Source organism: Xiphophorus hellerii, chromosome 7 (genome assembly GCF_003331165.1).
Source record: "Xiphophorus hellerii strain 12219 chromosome 7, Xiphophorus_hellerii-4.1, whole genome shotgun sequence".
Lineage (NCBI taxonomy): Eukaryota > Metazoa > Chordata > Actinopteri > Cyprinodontiformes > Poeciliidae > Xiphophorus > Xiphophorus hellerii.
This window is the reverse complement of record NC_045678.1, coordinates 3,098,013-3,118,808: the sequence shown is the minus strand read 5'-3', so window position 1 is coordinate 3,118,808 and position 20,796 is coordinate 3,098,013. Positions and strand designations below refer to the sequence as shown.

The window sequence follows — 20,796 nt, the reverse complement described above, 5'->3', positions numbered from 1 at the left end:
GGTGATATGTCTGAAAAACGTATTATGATATAAGCATTTCATATCAGTTAATGTCAATAATTATTAATTTGTTGTTTTAAATATCTGAAATACTGTCAATATGGTGACATGACCTTTTGTATTTTCTCAACAATTTCCTCTCAAGCTGTTGTACTGAAAACCTGAAACTGCTGCTGCGCTAGTTACTCAACAGGTCGTTGCTCGGTAACCAGTGAGTCAGTTAGTAGATGCTGACCACCTTGCTTGGCTGGACATGAGAGGTTGACCTGCTAAAGCCTTTCTTCTGCCTACATCTCCCAGAATGCTTTGTGGTTCTGGATCAGTGTTCAGTGAAATCATCAACATTCTATCAGATGCATTTTCTAATCTATATTGATAATCATATATTACAATATATAGCATGTTATAGCATCTATCTATCTATCTATCTATCTATCTATCTATCTATCTATCTATCTATCTATCTATCTATCTATCTATCTATCTATCTATCTATCTATCTATCTATCTATCTATCTATCTATCTATCTATCTATCTATCTATCTATCTATCTATCTATCTAGACTTATTGCCAACCCTACTTCTAAGTTCAGTTTGATCTAAACATAACTAAGTTCGAGTTTTCTTCCCTCAGTAGCAACTCCAACACTGAAGAGCATTGTTGTCAGTAAAGACCTGATTGTGCCTATATGTGTTATTCACAGAAAAAGATTTGACAATTTTTGCGTTTCTGACTGGCTGGTTGCCAGTCGTGGTCAAGCTGTCATATGCAGGCAGTAATCATGGACGCCAGCAACGGCAGTATGTCTAAGATTTTATTCATAAGACTTTGCAAAGGAGATGTGTGGTGGATTCTCAGGACTGGGTTCCAGAAACACAGTAGGAGAGAAGCAAGTGATCAGTTTGAGGATGATGAGAAATATTACCATAATCACTGATTCAGAGAAGGTTGGAGTCCCAGGATGAACAGGTAAGAACCCGGAGAGACGTTTCCAGAAGCGCCAACGGCGGAGTGGGAGCAAGAGAGAGAGACCCAGGTGGGTAATCTCCAGATAGATTCTTCGATCACTGAAGTCCTGAATCTGGTTTCTGAATCTGGTGGCAACAAGATTAGAATCAGCACCACTGAACTCGGTGAGATAAAGGCCTGAGAACCACTCATGTAAGCAAAACGATCCGGCATCTGTCGTAGGAAGTCGCTGACTCTTTAGGAGTGAGAACAATAATGAGGGTAAGAAAAACAGTCATTTGCTGTATTAAATAATGAACACACTTTGTGATAGCTATGGTTCTGCTCATCCTATCAGTATCCTTTTCTTCTATGCAAATTCCTTATTTTAGATCACATTTTTTAATGTAAATGTGACTTTGATTTTCCCAGGTCTTGCTCAAATCAAGTTTGATTCCTCTAAAAACACAAATTCTTTCTTCATTTTTCTTTATGTTGAGTCTTGAAGTGAATATAAATCTGTCTGGTTTTTGGCATTTTGATCACTTGTTTATTTAGTTACTAGCTGTTTTGTGTTTCTTCCACTCTTGCTTTGGATTGGACCAGTCTCCTTTAAATATTGTTCATTTACATTTGGTTAGATTTCATTTTGGTCGGTCATTCTTTAGCAGTCAGTTTGTTTTTTCATCCCTGCTCCTCTCTTCCTGTCTCTCCGTTCCCTCAGTCTGCCTGCCTGGTCTCTCCTCACAGCTGCTCCCTGTTTCCAATCAGTCATCTGTTCTCTGTCCAACAATCAAAGCTCAAACCTCGTTTCCTTTCAGTCGCTGCCAGATTCTTCTGTTGTCTTCCGTGTTATTTTGTTCGTACTTCGTGCCACGTATTCCTCTGAGGATCTTTGTAAGTCTCTTTGTTTTCATTAAACTTCTAAGTTTATCTCTGCACTTGGGTCCTTAACAAAATCCCTTCAAAACCTGATCAAATCAGGGTCTGTATCATTTTTATTTGCTTTATTTATTTTTATCCCCTCATTTTTTAAATCTCCAATTTCTTTATTATCCTGATTCTCCTTTTGTTTTCCACGTGGTTCAATTCAGTTTATCTATCTAATTAGTATTAGTATTAATTAGTATTGATTATCAGCAGATGTGATGTCACTTCACTTTCCAGTTTATATCCGACACCGTCAACTGGAGCAGATATATTACCACTAGACTAAACAAAAAAAAATGAGTGGAATGGAATGTTTCCACACTTTAATCTATTTTATATGTAGTTATAATAATAATTTTATTATTTGTAATCTGATCAATGCAATAAATTTCCACCTGTTTTCATAAATATTGACACAAGCAGTTCAGATCCCCTTATTAAAATCCATTCAACTGAAGCCTGCTGTTCACTTACAGTATCTGTTGCTGCAACTGAAGGAAACATTTTCTCGTCCAGTAGAACCAGTCACACTTCTCACCCACACCACTCCTGTGTAAAAAAACACACAAACAACTTTGAATGATCAGTTGTTGTACAAAGAAGACATTAAATAGCCAGACGTCTGGAATTCTCAAGGCATTTTGAGGGCTCAGTGAAAGACTTTGACTGATATGTGTGTAAACGTCGTCCTTACTGCGATCCAGGAATGTTTAAATATTACATTTAGGCCTCGGCCCTAACTACCTGGGTCTAACCATGCCTGTGTGACTCTGGGTTTGGTCTCCATTTAAAACCTACATGTGCTTTGACAAGGAGAAATATGAACGTTTCTGTTGGATTTGACGTTTGGCTACCCTGCTGCCCTCCAGCCCACACATGAACTTGAGACTTTCTTGCGAACCAAAACCGCAAATGTCGAGACGGATATTTTCTACTGTGACCTCCGTGCCAAACGTGAACCATATAAGTGTGAGGCGTCTTTATTTGCTTTCAAAGTGGTTTGTTAAATCAGGCTCCCTCACAGAGCTCTGTGTGCCTGCAGGGAGTTTCTGGGGAGGGAAGCATTTAGCACCTTGTGTTCTCTGACACTCGACGCTGATTAGCAGAAGCTCTCGAAATCTAATTGTAAAGAACAAAGTGGCAAGCAAAAGAATTAGTTTCAACTCACTCCTTTAGCCACAGACAATGTTTTTGTTTGTTTCAATAAATTTTATGTGACATTTTCTTGACTCCATGATGATGATGATGATAATTTATTTCAGACAGACATATCACCAACAAACATAATAATAATAAAGACTTTCATGTTTCTAAGTGTAAATACAATACCTATCAAATTTACATACTCAAATACATGTAAATACACCACTTATTCGGTGACTGTAAGTCTGAAAAAGAGTATGATGAAGTTTAACTTATATAGTCATACCCCTTTTCCATTTGTTAATTCATGGCTTAAAGAACGTTTCAAATTCAAGGCCCGGGGGCCAAATTTGGCTCGCCTTAACTTTTTATGTGGCCCTTTAGACTCCAAATTATGTCAATACCCCCACTTCCCCCCAGTTTTTCAGAAATCCACAAAATTCATGCAAAATTAAATTTTTTTTTCTGATTTGACTGCAGATTTTTCTCAAATTGGCCAAAAAGTAAATGACTACTTCCTCAGCCTTACTTGATGTCAAGTTGTAACATCTGCTGGTGGTTTCAGAGGTGCTGCGCTTTCAGAGAGAGTGGACATGATTATTAATCATGTTGACTTTTGTCCCAACACTTTCTAAACTGGTGTGAACTTACACAAAACAAAGGGATTATTGTTGATTGGCCACCCAGGTGGTGGATTACTGGAGCCTGTGTACCAACTCAAAGTTTTATCCCAGCTGTCTGTGTGTGTGATGGTGGAGTAAATAAAGGGATAGCAAATTTGTTTGACTTAAAACACCAAAGCAAAACTCGGCCCTGAAAATGTGTCTGAGAGGTTTCTCAACGTCAGGAGGGGTTTGTCCTTCACCGGCTGTGTTTCCATTGACCATAAAATTGCGCAAATTGGAATGACAAAAATAAATCAGCTTAATGGAAACATGCCAGGTGGCAAAAAAAAAAAAAAAAACCCTACAATTTTTTGATACGTTTTTGTGCTTGAATGAGGTGGTTTTTCAACTGAATCAAAATGTGTATATTTCGCAAAACTGCAATGGAAACAATTTTTCCTCTGCATCATGAGTCACATGATGAACGCCTGGATGTTACTACTGGAGAAAATGACAAAGAAGACAACAGGAAGTCATAGGAAGATGATGGCGAGGCATGATTTTTTAATGACTTGTATCATGAACAAGCTTATTTGTGCGTGATTTTAATTGCGTTTATTATTTAACGGAAACACTGCAAAAAGTCGACTTTTTGCTTTGTCACATTTAAAAGTTTCAGAACGTGAAGCTACTTTTAAAACTGGATGGAAATAAGCAGAGTAAATACGAAAAAACTGTTTTGAAAAATGATTTCATTAATTAATGGTAAAAAGCTTTCCAACCCAACACGGCCTTCTGGGAAAATATAAACTGACATCAAAACTGAAATACATCATCACAAAGTATAGAAGAAGTATGGCAGTATGGCCTTTTTACTTCATGTTACATGTTTTGTCTCAATAATTTGCTCTGTATTTATTTTGGATGTACTTTGGTTTGTTGTGCTGCTTGCTTGTTGAGGTTGGAATTGGTTCTTATGATGCTAGATGTATTTCTGTTACAAATTTCTGTCAGAAAAATACAACTTCCATTTTGTGTTTTTTTCCACTGAAAAAGAAATGCAATTACAATCACAATAAGTCAATACGTTTGTCACGTGACAAGTTCTTAAAAACAATGGCACGCCATCATCCTCCACCTACTTCCTGTCCTCCTCTTCTTTGTGGTTTGCTCTTCTTTGTGGTTTGCTCCAGTGCCTGCATCTGGTTGCTGATCATGTGACTTGGGTGAAGCGAAAAAAGCGCTTCCATTACGGTTCTGCAAGACAAGCAAATTTTTATACAGTTACCACCTCGCTCTAGCATCAATATTTTACCAAAAAAATAGCTTTTTTCTAAATTGCCGTGTTTCCATTAAATTCACCTTTCAAAATGCCAAATTGCGTAATTGTCAGTGGGGCGCAGCGACTGTCCAGTATAATCACTGGCTAATATTCTTTCTTCAATGACAAAAACTTCATGAAGACGTGTAGCCCAAAACATCCCGCTTTCAGAGAACGTCTCATGGATATCTGTTTATCTGTTAGCAGTGCTTGATACTGGAAGCTTTTTTTATTTTGAAATTGATGAAGGTCCTTGTAAAAACTCTGCTGCTTCAGTGGAGTCATGCTCACTCAGTGGGTGGTCCTCACTGTGTCTCAGCAGGAATGTCTCCGTTTCTTTTTTATATTCCGGTGAGACTGGCTCTTATGAGACTGTAAAGATCACTAAAGAATCGTCTGCAGCTCAGGTGCGGTGTCATGTCTATCCCAAACCATTTCCTATGTTGTAAGAGCTTGGCTTTCAGCTACTGCTCATCTGTTGCCGGCTGTCTTTTCAGTGATCTATTGTTGCCATTAGTTGAATAATATGAGTTTTAGAAGAAATACATCAATAAGTTGCAGGACAATAGCTCTCCAGGACTACCTGGGTTTGATGCATCTGAACTGGACTTCTTTGTCAAAATGGACAAAATCGTTTTGACCTAAAATCTTTGTCGCCCTGAAAGCTGAAGATGCATGAAAATATTTAATACTTCAGCATCACATTGAGTTCAGGCATAAACCCAGATATACTAAAATATGGCTTCAGGAGAAAAAAACTTTTTATTTTTTATTTTTTACACCGATTGAACCAGTTCAGACAACAAAAAACCCTGTGAACCTAAATACAATCTGGATTTGGGGAAATTATTGATAGATTCCTGATTAGGAAAACTGAAAGCTAAAACTAAATCCAACAAAGTAATAATTCAAAACTGTGAATATTTATGGAAACCAGTAATTGCACCTATATTGTTTTTTTTCCCTACCAATTATTCTGTTGAGTAAAATGTGCAGAATAAATATCACATTTTTGGAATTTATTTGCACCTTTTAGTTAAACTCAGTATCACTGTGACAGAGACTAGCACAGTTTGACCTTTGAACTTTGCCTTCAGGGGACACATTTTGTGACCTCTGCTCTCCACCGTCTATCCTCCACCACTGAATTTTCATCCATTCATACGTCCAACAGAGGATTGGTGTATAAAATGTTGCATTGCACAGGAATGTATTATGTTGTTGTACTATACTGCATTTTTCTGAGTTGGTATGAATCTTATCAAATCCTTTGGTACTCACACACTGCAGATAAGCGCCGTAGCCGCCTGGTTTCCATTTTCAGATTGAGTAATAATGATTATTATATAATCAATAATAACTGAAGTGCACAGTTCTCGAGTGTTGATTTCCTCATCACTCGTCTGATGAGGAAATCAACACGATCCATTTTTTCCCTCAATACTGACAGAACTTAATGATCCTCAGGCGTCTTAACAAGGTCACTGCTCTCTGTACTTCGGACCTCCGTCTCCACATGTAATCTGTCTTTGCTGAATGTTCAGCCATGTTTTCATGTAATGGTCTGTTTGGTGGCTGCTCTCAGACATGATCATTTTCTATTAATCCCAACAAAACGTCAAGCTTGGTTTGATCAAAGTACATTGGAATTATAAATGGTAAGAGGGTTGAACTTTTATCACGCTTTTCCAATCATTTTCACCACTTATAGGACATCTGCAGTCTCTCTCAGTTTCCAAGCTTCCATGCTTCCGCCTCTCAGAGCAGCCCTCCCTCCCCCACAACTCCTCCACTCAGCTCCTTCAGACTAGCCAGCAGCAATTAGCAAACACCTGGTGTTATTGCGCAACTACTTGAGCTCATATGAGCTACTTCTCAGTGAAACCCTTAAAGAGACAGAGGCCCAGTTTCAAGGCATTAAAACACAAACTCATATTTCTTTTTCTTAATTTTTTGTTGTCAAAAATGCCAAATTTGGTTGATCATGATTGACTAGTAAAAGCAACAAAATAGGTAATACATTGTAGAGGGTGAATACTTTTTATAGACGCTGTACTGTCGCCAAAAGGCAAGGAGTGTTATTTTTAAAGTGTGGTTTCATGTCAGATGAGTTGCTCTTGGGAAGCTGCTGAGAGTTTGTTCTTGTGTTTCTCCTCTTACGCTAAATAAATGTAAATCAAATTAACTTTTGGCAGGAGTTAATACAGAGGTTGAACTTCATTGGCATCAGTATGAGGAAGTAAAGGCCATTAGGTGCCCAGCGTCTTTCTTAATATTGGATACCTAATAAATGAAAGACAATGGAAGGTGAAAAAGGCGTGAAATTAAGACTAACAAAGTCCCCAGAGTCAAGTATTGTAGTTTTTTTTTTCTTCATGCAAAATCTGAACCCTCTGCTTCTGTTTTATCTTTTATATGACAGGTTTATTTAAGAGTGTCCCTGCCTGGTTGTCCCGACTCCCCAGTGTTGCTCTGAGGCTTTTAAGATTAAGGATTAACTAAGATTGATTACAAAAAGAGTGATGCCTCCCAGGCCATGTTCTGTAATCACTGTGAAATGATCCAGTCCAGGTTTCACTCTGTGCTCACGATGTCAGGTAATCCTCTGTCTGATTTTCACAAACGGAAAATGTTTTATTATTGTCACATTTGGGTTTTTGGATTCATTGCTGACCAGCTAAGTAATTCATATTTGCACATGGTCACGATCATATGTTTGTCCACATTGTCACCAACTGTGAAATAGCCCTTTAGCCCAGGCAGGAAACAGATGTCAACTTCATCCTCATTAGCCGCTAACAGTTAGCCAGTTGTGGTACGTTCAAATATTCTCGTCTGCCACTATTTTGTGGACTTTTGTTTTTACCCAAGTTCCACAAAATGCTGCCACACGATTTCAGTGGTGAAGGCTTCATTAATTGATCAAAAAACTTAATCAGATTAATCACATGCTAGTGCTGTGATTAATCACGATTAATCATTAGTAGCTAACAGCTAGCCAGTTGTAGTTTATTCAAATATTTTATATCTTGTCTGGCACCATTTTGTTTCTACCCAAATTCCCCAATATGCTGCAAGACAAATTATTTCAAAGTGGTGAGTGCTCGATCAGTCGACTGGGGAAAAAAAATCATATTAATCACACTCTGGTCCTGTGATTAATATGATTAATCATAACTAACTTTGTAAGCCTGAAATGTAAATATGCACGTTTTTGTTTTGTCTTAAACCAAGCATCTGAAAATTCTCAGTTCTCCAGTTTTTCATATTCAGGAAAACTTTAAAAAAGTCACAGCGTTTCAAATGCAGTTTGTCCATGAGGAGTAACCCAGAAAACCACGGGCAGGAGCAGAAGTCTCACTGAATCATTTGAAAGGAGTGATTGACTCAACAGGTTGAGCCACAAAATGTCCAGTGACAGGAAGCATCGCTGTTGTCCAGGCCTTTCATTAGTTTGTTTCTTTATATTTATGTGGAAAAAAGAATTCAAAAGCAATGTGTGATTTTCACTGGTCAATTTTCAGGAAAAGTTTATTTATTACTACCTTTGTCAGTTTCAAGTTAATTCAGTGACTACTGGGAACTTTTTTGTCATGATCAGCAAGCTACCAACTACACATTTTGTTGACCAAACTGTGGCCAAACCAAACCTAATGTTGTACAGTAAATGGAATAGTGAACCACTCCACCTTCTTTACATTTTACATAACAGGTTCAGTATTCACCCCACAAACTCCCTGCTGTATATTTTCATTTTGCACATACTTTCCTGTTTTAAAAAAAAAAAAATCTTCTGACTGTTTTCGATGTAATGTATGGCCTTATTGTCTAACCTGAGGATGCTTTGGAACGGTTTTGATCCTTCGACCTAATTTCTGTCACCACACACGCACCATGTAGCTCAGCAATATTCCCAGTCCCTGCTGGATTTAAAAAAAAAATTTTCTGGTGATACGGACTAAAGCACAAACATGAGGAATTCCTTTGCTGTGAAAATGTGGCCTGGTTCAACACATACTATCAGGGCTGTGTGACTGGAGGGCCCCATGTGCTAATAGGCTTCACCAGCCGGCTACATTCCACAGCTGTGTGGCTCAAGGTCCAGAAGCACACACACACACACACACACACACACACACACGCCAACAAACGCATACACACACTGTCATTTCTACTCAGCCATGAACACCTTCAAATAATAACTCGGGTGGGGGGGTGGGGGGGGATTCAGAGGGCCTGAATCTCGACTACCATCAAAGTATTTCAACCGTACGAGAAGACTGACCAGAGTTCAGCTGGGATTCATCGCACTTTCATCTCAGATTTACTCAATAAAACTTTATTATTTTAAGTGGATGAAAAAATGATTTTCCCCTCCACCTTTGATCCTCAACTCCATGATAAGATGTCTGATGGCTCCCCGTCGCTGTCAGTCAGTCAGAATGGATGGATTTATTCTGTCACACAGAAATGTGTGTTTTCAGGATTATGGCTCAACCGCAGCTGTGGGGCTGATCCACATAATAATCCTTAACAAATATTCACACTTCCCTGCAGATGAATTATAGAGAATTTCATAAGAATCCATGGATATTTTATGTGTTTTCCTGCCACATAGTGCCATTTTATAGCACAATCAAGTCATTATGTTTTCTTCAGTTGTAAAAATGCTGTAAATATATCAAATATGACTTAAAAGAGTTTTGACTTGGTAATTTGGTAAAGGCCTTGAAATTGGGCCTCTGTCTCTTTAAAAACTCCTGTTCTGTCTGTGACTCCCCCACTGAGTTCCTTCAGACTAGCCGGCAGGAATTAGTGAACATCTGGTGGAACTGCGCATCAGCTGAGCTCCTTATAGGAGCTACTTCTCACTGCAACACCGGTTAAAACTTTGTTAAAGGGTTAATGGAGGAGTTGAGACGACTTCCTGAATTTTGTCTCTAATTGTTTTGCTCTTTTGGATTACTGAGGGGGAAAATATGAATTCTTTCCAGTAAAATATGACTAATAGGGTCAATTATGCTAAGGAACAGCACACTTCTGAACACCGTTGTAGTGACTGCATGTGTTTCTCACAGGATTATTTTATATTTTCTTTTAATTCAGCAGACGATATTTCCACACATCTCCCAGCAGACAGAGAAAATCCCCTCTAATAGCAGCCTGCAGGTCGTGAAGGCCAGCATCAGTCCACCCCGCTGAGCGTCTCCATGAGCAAAACACTAAAAAACCCTGCCAGTTCTTATGTGCTGCTTCCTCCCTCTCCCTGACCCTTCACCTCCCCACCAGAGGAAAGAAAAGGTGATTTTGCTGCCACTTCGATGAATAATGTATTGGCACTTTATAGCATCTCTGCAGTGACTGTCACCAGCCGCCTGCTGCCCTGAACCCACACCTACCGGACAGGACTGAGAGGTCAGGGTCTCACTTCTCAGACAGAAGACTAAACAACAGTTAAGGATCTGAGATTCACAGATTGAACCATCTCTCAACGCTTTGGAGCCTCACTATTCTCAGGAACAGCCTTAGAAAGAGCAGCAGGGAGTCTGGTTTTCATTTCTTTTTTCCTTCAGTCAGGTTTTATTCTTTCATTCCTACAAGAGGCGGTTTGTTAGGAAATACATTTTATCCCGACATGTCAGTTAGGATAGGAATAAAAAGTATCAACACCTGTAGAGAAACTGGGAATGTCTGGAAGAACTGAACTTGACGTTTTGGATAAAGTGGCTCCTCTAAGGGGAAATCTTGTCATAGAAAAGGCATACAGAGTCATCTTCTTCAATGAAGTTATAGATGTAAAACGTGACAAATCAATAAATAAACACATAAATAAATACAACCTACAACCTAAAATTTTTACTGGCCTGGTTTGGCCGCCTCTATGCACATCTTCTGGGGTCGCCACTGTTTCCATGTTCATTCGACTCAAAGACAACACCGCATCACTTTAACATGGTGGGAGCATCATGCTGGGGCCAAGTTTTGTCAGGGTTTTTTTTCCAAGATGGCTGAGACTGTGAAGTGTTAATCAGCTTTGACCTAAAAACATCAGGAAAATGAAGATGGCATTTTGCAGCTTCAGTGAGTCCAAGCATCAGCACCCAAATCAGATCTGTGAGCAGGAAGTTAGATTTGGACAACACAGAGAAGGTGTTGTATGTAGATAGACTCATACCAAAAAACAAACAACAAAAAAAGAAACCTGCTATACTTTCAACCAAGCTTATCGGTTTAATGATGTGCATAGTTATACAGCCAGGTTATTGTTAATGTCTTACTTTACATTTCTCCCCCTAACAGACATATTCTTTATTTTCTAGTTGCATTATACATAAAAACAAACAAAAAACCCACATCTGAGTTCAAAAAGTAGAAAAAAATGTCCCTAAAATCTATAAAACTGATAGATTATTCTCAGAAAATTTCTAGAAAAAAACATGAAAACAATCTAAACATTTCTGACATTTTCTAGAAAATTTAGATTTTTGGAGGAAATTTACTCATTTTTTCCTAACTACTATGGCCCTAATACGCCGCCCTATGAGACCCATCAGTTACCTAAAAGACAAACAAACAAACAAAAACAACAACAACAACAACAACAAAAAAACTACAGTAACCGAAGTCAGTCTGAGCATCATCACAGCTGTTGACACCTCGCCTCATACTGACAGCTCCGTCGGTCTCAGGGAACACACGACCTCCGCCTATCGGAGGCTCGCGCTTCCTCGGTAATCTCCCCGCGCCTGCGCTCATTGGCTGCCTCGCGCGTCAGTCTCGCTGAGTGGGCGGAGCCGCGCGGACGAGGTGGAAGGAGGAGTGGCGCCCGAGAGGCGGCGCGACCGCCTGTCAGTTGTGTTCTCGTCCTCGTCAAAAGTCGGCTGTTTGTTGCTGTGACTGAAAATCAGACGGACCCGCGGCGACGCACGAGCCAGTCGGTCCATCCGCCGCGCCACGTCGAGAGCCCGGTCCCTCGTTGCACTCTGACACCAAAGGAAGTGTTCCGGGCACGGAGCGGTTCGGTTTCGGGTAGTCCTGGTAACCTGGTGAACAACGTTGGATCGGAAGATTTCCTCCGCTGCAACAGCTGCTGGTTTCCAGGAGGCTTTACGCACGTCTGGATGCCTTGACCGCTTCCAGGGAACCGGGAGCCAGGAGCCGGGCTGGAGACGGTGAGGACTTGTTGCGCGCCTCCAGGGGAGCGCACCGGTCGGTCCCCCTTCCTGAACCTGAACCTGCCTGTGATGCTCGGGGCTGTAGATGCGCCGCGGAGCGCGCTAACACAACCAGCCTAGAGTCAGCGTGGACTTCTCCTCTGGAACTATGAAATCCTGCTTCTAAATAGTCCAATTGAGTTGAGCAGTGTGCGTCAGGCTGACAGAGCCGCTCCTCGTTTAAATGGCATCCCCGAACAAGGGCACCAAACTTTCTCTGATCCCGTAAAATTGCTTCACTTTCTCCCCCGAGCCCGCTTGTTCTGAACTGAGCCCTCCTCCCCCCAGCCACCCAGCCCTCTGACCGCCGACATGTCGGAGCGTGACGGATGTGGAGACGGGCTGTACGGCGACGGGGCGCCGGACTTCATCCCGCCGAGAGTGTCCCGCGGCCGGCGGAGCGGTGTCATCCTCCCCGGAGGAGGAGGTGGAGGCGGCGGCCAGGACTCGGACACCATCCTGCTGGAGTCCGTGAAGGCAGCACCGCGCCGCAGCAGCATCATTAAGGTACTCAGCATGTTTAGTCTTTTATTGTTTTGTGATATGATTTTGAAAGCCTCTTCCGTTTTAAAGTGAAATATTTCAACAAGTGACTACAGGGAAGCTGGTAAGATGATGTCCCCCCCCCCTCCGACTCCTGACGCGCCTCCTTGCGGGAGATGCGCATCTTGTTGCACATTTCCGATAAAATGACATGTTTTAGGCGAGTCAGAGGTGATTTCATCTCCCATCATCGCCTTGACTTTCTCTTCTGTTTGGAATGTCAAAGCAGTCAGACCAGATTCTTAGAGACTTGCTGAGCATAGAGAGAAGCAGACATGGCAACATGCATCAAATCTCCTCCTAGCGGTTTACTTTAACTCTACTAACGATGAGTTAAGGTTTGAACTCATCCTGAAAGTCTGTCAGTTCCTTAAGTTCCTATCGGAGCCCATGTTAAATGGTAGCTAGCTGGCTTTTGGTTTCCATGGAGATAACCCCTGAGCTGCTCTCTGATTTTCTGACATCACGGTCGGCCTCGGGCTCACCTGTGCTCAGGTTGCAGATCACTGCGCCGTGAGTAGGAGCGGATCATGTTTGGGAGTTCTTTACCTTTCATGTCTAACATTTCCGCTCCATAGGACTCCGTCTCTCTCCGCCTCAGGCGATGCGGCTCATGTGTCACCGAGGCGCTGGAATGCAGCATGTACGCACGTAATCGATATGTGCGGCTTCTCATCTGAGCTGAATCAGAACCGCCAGGTTGCTCCTCTTAGGTCTGAGTGGAAGGTCAATATGTGGCGTTTTTGTGTGGCTGTTTACCTGACCTCTTTCATCCAGGTGGAAGAAAACTGGAACAGGCTTTCTGAATGTTTTACCAAAAAAATAATAATAAAAAGTGTGGCTTGCACTTTAATGAACCCACTCAACACTTTGGAACTACGTTTCACCAAAATTACACCTGCAAGTTTTAGAGGAATGTCTCTATTATGCACTGATCCACTTTTTTCACTCCTGATACCGGTATCTGTTTGTTTAGTATCTGTTGATACCGATCCGATACAGAAAAACAGCTGAACTAACTAAAAATTGTTCTTTTTTTTTTAAACACAGGCATAAATAAACTGAATTACAAATTTATTTGATAACTCTGCACCAGTACAGTGCACTGAAATACACCAACAGCTTCACAGGCTTGGTCAAACATGGAAAACCAACTTTAATTTGTTCAGTCAGTGCAGTTAGAACAGCCAAAACAAATAATAAAGAAACTGAAGCTGATAAAACAATAAGTTGACTATCTTGGTCAAACATTTAAGAAATAAATAAACTCCAACAAATCTTCTTTCAAATGGTTCAAAAATGCAATTAGGAATTCCAAATATAATGTAAAATAAATAATAAAGTGTGACGGTGTGTAGAGCACAAAGCATAGAACTAGGCTGAACAGATCTGCTCTTCTACCCAATCTAGATTTTTTTCAATATCGGGACGATACAGATATTGGTATCGGATCGGTGCGTCTCTAATCTCTACCAACTTTGAATATTTAGAGGCTGTTTTGGTTTAAGTCGGATTGAAGGGACATTGTCTTTAAGCATTAGTTGTCAAGTCTTGTTACAGATTGTCATTTGGATTTGATTCAATACTTTGACTAGGCCACTCTAACAAGTACTTCTTTTGATCTCAACCATCCCATTATAGCTCTGGCGGTTTAGGAAGGCTTTTTATGGTGAGGTGGTAGGGAAATATGTGTAGTATGTATAATATCTTATCACCCACAACATCAAAATTACTTTTTTTTTTTTTTATTTAACATTTATTTTACCAGGATAAAAAAACAGTTCAGACTAAAAACCACTTTATAGGGGACGTTCATATTGGTGTATTTTTATTTTACTGTCATATTTAAGGGCATCACACCACACTTTTCAGATTTTACGTGATAAAGAAGAAAGGAAATGACGTGTATTATTTGGCTTCCTCTGTATGCAATGCTTTGTGTTGGTCTGTCTGGTTAGATCTTGATAAAATACACTGGCCGACATCAGTGTTTGTAATGTGACTAAAAGTTAAAAGTTCCAAAGATTCGGCTCCTTTTGCGAGACAGTAATCAGTTTACACATTGTTTTTTCCATCATTGTTCTGCTCACATGAGCTGCACTAGAAGATATTCTAATGTGTGACATGGCTGCATGATGGACATGTGGATAATAAATTCTAATAATATATTTCTCAGTAAGCCCGGGTTCTCATTCTCATTAAAATTCGCCAGACGAGGTTTTTGTTGCGTCAAACCTGGAATCAGATTGACGCGGTGGCAGAGGTTTACGACCTTCCGGTCTGTTTCCATCCTCACGCTGTCGGGTCATCCTCCATGTTTCACTTTCTGATAGGTAAGCTGACAGAGAAAGGAGGCTCGCATCCACGCGCTGTTCTCGGGGGCCGACAGTCGGCCCCATCTGCAGGAGCCAGCTGAACACAGAGCTCTTTGACTGATCAGAAGGAAGTAGATGGGAGGACGGTCAGAGGAGGAGTCAGGATGATCACAGCAGAAGCTCTGAGACTCAATGGAAACATGTTGGTGTCATTAATTATCAAGGAGTGATGAGTTAGTTCAAGTCGCAGCTAAAGATGCACCGATCTGATATTAATATCTGCATCGGCCCTGATATTGAAACATTTCTACATGGGGTTTTGGTGACAATGCACCTGATCCATAAGGGCAGATCTATTCAATCTAGTTCTGTGCTTTGTGCTCTGAGTGACATCATGCCTTATTATTTATTTTACATTACATTTAGAATTCCTTATTGCACTTTCTGAATGATTTGAAAGAAGGTTTGTTGCTTTCTTTAAAATGATTGACCAAGATAGTCAACTTATTGTTTTATCAGTGTCTTTATTATTTATTTTACATCGACTGTTCTACTGCTAATTGCACCGACTAACCAAATTAAAGTTGTTTCTACATGTTTGATCAAGATTGTGGAGCTACTGGTGTATTTAAAAATCTAAAATTGTCTCTGGTTCAAGGTTGAAAATCAGAGATTGTTCAGATATTACTGAGTACTTATTTTTAATGAGCTTCACATTAATGGCTGACTCTAATATAACCTGTCATAAAAAATTTTGACATTCACATCAGCTTACGAACCTTGGCTCTGTGTTTGGAGTCGAGGTTCTAAAAATGTTTCATTTATTAGAAACCATCACATTTCCTGGTGACTTCTTCAGCTCAGATAATGTATTAAATTAAAGAGGAATCTTATGTTTAACTAACTTCAAGTCTCAGATCTTGCAGCACATCTTAGGGTTACACCTTAGCACTCAGTTTTAATGACACTCCTTCAACATGCTGATACATCATACTAATTAACTGTATGTGAACATTGCATTTAATATTTTAAACTCTAAGTACACCTGAACATGCATTAATACAAACAGTTAGCATAGGCTAACATGCTACAGTTGTCCTTATTTCTGCTTTCGGTCTTACAGTCAATCAACGCCAAAGAAAATAAATGACTTTCTTGGATTGGCTGCTTTGCAAACACCAACCAATAGCAAATAAAGCTAGCACGTAGGCATTTGAGCTTCTCTCCAATAATTTTGAGGTGCGCTCTGAAAATCCTTCTGCAAATAATTTGGAGTTACAAACTACATGAACAACAATCTCCAGAATCTTTATCAAATGAAACAGAAAACGTGGAAAAAGTCAAGGCACTCGTCTTCAAAAGCACGGATGACCTGGAAAATGATTGTTAGGACATCAACTAAGAGTTAGCGCATGACTTGCATATCGGAGACAGACCTCTCAAGCACAAAATCTAGTAGCCGTATGCAAACACCCCAAACCTCAAACTGAATTTATGGCAAATCACATCGTCATGGTGACTTTCATTGATATTATCACATTTCTCTAATATCATGCAGCCACGCCGTGCGTCGGCTAAACCGTTATCAGATCTGTATCAGATGTCAGGAAATGTTTTTTTTTTTAATCTTTTTATGAAAAAAATAAGACCAACGGTAATACACCTAAAAACATCAACTAGACATTAGCGACACTGTTTTGTGTGTTGGTGATCATATTTTTTTCAAAGATCATCTGTCTCATTTTAAACTGTCACAACAAAGTGACCGTTTCTATATATATATACAGTATATATATACAGTATATATATATATATATATATATATATATATATATATATATATATATATATATATATATAAATTACAAGTTACCTACTGCAGCTTTAAACAAAGGAAAGTGGCTCTTTTTATTGTTCTTTTTTCCCCATTTTGCTTGTTGTTCAAGAATTAAAAATGATTCTAGACAGCCACTTTATTAGGTACACTTTGCTCTACTTACTGCTTAATGGGTTGGACTCCTTTAACATTCAGAGCTGCTTTATTTGCCTAAGGGCTAAATTTGGGATGACAGCATCACATGATGCAAATCTTTTGTTCCAACTCATCTCTAAATGTTCTGCTGGATGGAGGTCTGGTGACAGCGGACACCACCGGCCTACAGTGAACTCATTGTGCTGCACGCTAATTAGGGTTGGTTCAAGAAATTGGGTTCTTTGTTAGCATTGTCTCTTTTTTTCTTAACTGGATGCTGAAAATTCTGACTTCATGTTTGTGTTGCTGAATGCATCGTTGATATTCAACACCAAGCTTACATCACAAAAGCAACCTTATACATATTAATACGTTGCTCATTGAAGTAAAAGTTCTTGATGACACATTCTCAGAGTTTTAAAGCCAAGCAGCAGTGAGCTGAGGGTGCAAAAATGACCTGCTAATTTCAGGTCTCAAGGTTTAGATAAAAAGACAATCACTTTTGTGAACTTATAAAAAAAACAAAACAAAAACCCCACTAAAACAAAAACAAAAGACTGTTTACAGCTTTTGTATTGAACTTAACTACAAATTAGGGCATCTCTGTATTAGAAGGTTCTACTTTTCATTTCTGGAACGGTCTGCCCACCAGGGGTCCAATTAGTTACTGGTACCCTGAGCCAGATCTGCTTTGCAAGCTTGAAGTAACTGTAAACATTTAATGTTTTATATCAAAGCATCATAAATGTACAAAAGAAAAAAGATTTCTACCACAAGGCGACACAAATGAACCACGGAGAGATTTGGAAGAACCAGACCAGAGATGCAGAAATGGCTTGTGAATCTCTGACCAGATGGCGGTGATGTGAGGTGGGGCTCCAGGGGGTCGTTTGTTAATTGCCATTGGCAGTGGTGTGATTGGTCTGTCATTGATGCCTCAGAGGCTGGGTGTGGGGAGGCTGCTGGTTTTTGAAGCAGGATTTATGATGCTTGAGTTTATCTGATGATTAACCTATTTTTACCCTTCCAGCTTGACGCCTGTTAGCCTGAACAGTTCATTCACTTCATGACTGGGAGTCTGAAAGTACATCACATGTCAGGTTTACTTGTAAAAGGACCAAGTTTTGAATGTCTGTACATTTTTCTCTGTAATGGACTTGTAGATATGATTTCTGAAATAGATTATAAGCAAACTTATAATACACAATAGCACCCCTGAGTTGGGTGCCTAACAGACCGGCATCCAACTCAGAGATTTAAAAGCATTCAGTGGCAATCCCATGTTTCTTGTAATGACAGCTTGTGAAAAAATAAAATATTTAAAGGAGTATATTCAAGGCATATGGTGGCATTTTATAGCACAATCAAGTAACTATGTTACCTTCAGTTATAAAAATACTGTATATATCAAATATGACAAAATAAATTTGACTTCATAATTTAATGCCTTGATATTGGGCCTCTTTAAAAAGTCCTGCTCTTTCTGAAACTCTGCCTTCAGTAAGTCATCATAGCATCACTCCTCTGTTAACCCTTTAACAACATTTTTACTGTTTTTCTGTGTTGCCAACAAACACATTCAACATATTCCTGTTAAAAAACCCCCCAATCATTTCTTCTGTCTTTCTAACAATAGGGCATCTGTTGTGCTTGATAACACATCATTGCAGTTTCTTCCCACCTAACAAGGCGTGTCTCTAAAGGCCGTTTCATGTTGGAACAATACACTTTAAAATTACTTTCGTGCCTTGAAAAAGAGTGAAAATGTCCATTACAATTCTTTTGTGTCACATTTTCAATATTAAATTTGACTTCTAAAATGTGGTCAAATGTGATATTTAAATTTTAAAACAGAAAAGTTAATACAGACAGAGATCAGAGTAGTGTCTTGTTAAGCCAGAACCAACATTTCTTCGATTAGGAACATTATATATTAGTCCTTCAAGTAAGGAACTACAAAGGTCTCTCCATTTTAGCCATTGAAGCATCTAAGTATTTTCTTTCTCCTTCTTGGAACTAATCACTTTCTGTTTTCTGGATCACGACGCTAAAAAGCAGAGTTCATTTATTTATTGCCGACCTCTTTAGACCCGATTAAACACAGACAGACCTGCACAGGTTCTGAGCTGAACGGGTTAAAACAAAGTCAGGGTGAGGCCGCCTGCGGCACGGCTCACCTTACCGCAACAATCCCACATGCAGGCGATTAAATCACTTCTTCTGTAGGCTCAGAGCTGATGCATGGATGCAGTGATAGTATCTGCAGAGCTGCAGGCGATCTGGACTCAGCGAGTTCTTTTACAACTTTTTAATGCAGCTTGATGTACTATCGTTAACTACGGACGCACCGATCCACTTTTTTCACTTCCGATTCCGATATCTGAAGGTTATTATCAGCCAGTGCTGATCAGAAGCAGAAAAGCGGTGCTGAATTGACATAAAATGTGTCTTTTTTTTTTTTTTTTTTAATGCAAACATAAATGTACTTGATTAAAAATGTATTTATCCTTAGTCTTAGTGGAAGGTCAATATGTGATGTATTTGGGTTGTTTTTACCTTTCATCCAGGTTGAAGAAAACTGATACATGCTTTCTGAATGATTTACCAAGACAAATGTGTGTCAATACTCAATACTTTGTGGAACTACTTTTCTCTGAAATGACACCTGCAAGTGTTTAGAGGAATGTCTCTACTTTGCACTGATCCAATTTTTGTCTCTACCGATACCAATGCCAATATCTGAGATTTAGCATCAACCGATTCTTATCTGATACAGAAAAAACAGAGATGAACTGATTTAAAATGTTTTTTATTTTCAAACGCAGACATAAATATACTGAATTACAAATGTATTTGATAATTCTGCACCAGTACGCCACACATGAATATACCACCAGCTTCACTAGCTTGGTCAAACGTGGAAAAACAACTTCAATTAGTTCAGTCAGTGCAGTTAGAGGTAGAACAACCAATGTAGAATAAATCTTGGTCAAACTATCTTGGTCAAACATGACCAAGATAGTCAAATTTAATATTTTCAATATTAAATTGAAAATTTAATATTGAATTTTCTATTTAATACTGAAAATATTAACAAACTTTCTTTCAAATGGTTCAGAAAGTTTAATTAGAATTTCTAAATATAATGTAAGATAAATAATAAATAAAGATGTCACTCAAAACGCAAAGCATAGAATTAGACTGAATAGATCTGCCCTTATGGATTGGGTGCATTGTCACCAATGGATCTGAAAACATTTTTCAGATATTGGTATCAGATAGATTTAATTTTAAATGGCATCATTTTGTATCAAACATATGAATTTCTCAGGATCTACTTGCCTTTCGGAGCTCTGAGCTTTTAAAAACACCTCGGAGGCATCGTGGCATTGAAACGACTGGAAACAAGCTTTCTTCTCAGACATGCCAGGGAAGCAATTGTTCATTTTTCTTCTCATGATTCAGCAGGGAAAAGATTTGTGTCCAATACGCCCTGAAAAGGCTCCAGCAGTCAGTGACCTCTTGACCCATGATGCCAGAAATAACTTCCTCTCTCCGTCTAGTTTAACAAGTAGGAAATAATTGTACGTCTAGAGCGCTGCAGAGTGCACCAGGCCAAAAAGGAGTGGAAAAATCTGGTGTCCATTCATATTACAAAATCTGTAGACCACACGTCGGAAATGCCGTGACGGCGCTTGAAAACTAAGTGACGATCTGAGCTTTAATCCCCCAAAACTTCTTCGTCACATTCATAATTGTTTTCACTCCTTAATGTTTTATCAGTGGGACTTGAACCTCTACCA

At 39.4% G+C, this 20,796-nt stretch overlaps 1 protein-coding gene across 1 annotated transcript in view; it reads left to right on the top strand.

Annotated features, from left to right (window-relative positions):
• The first annotated feature begins 11,434 nt into the window (after positions 1-11,434).
• plcl1 (phospholipase C like 1) overlaps positions 11,435-20,796 on the top strand; it is a 126,671-nt gene continuing 117,309 nt past the window's right edge. The window contains exon 1 of the mRNA XM_032566892.1: positions 11,435-12,670. Within this exon, the coding sequence (XP_032422783.1) occupies positions 12,476-12,670 (195 nt within the window). The 5' untranslated portion in view covers positions 11,435-12,475. The remainder of the gene's footprint in view (positions 12,671-20,796) is intronic.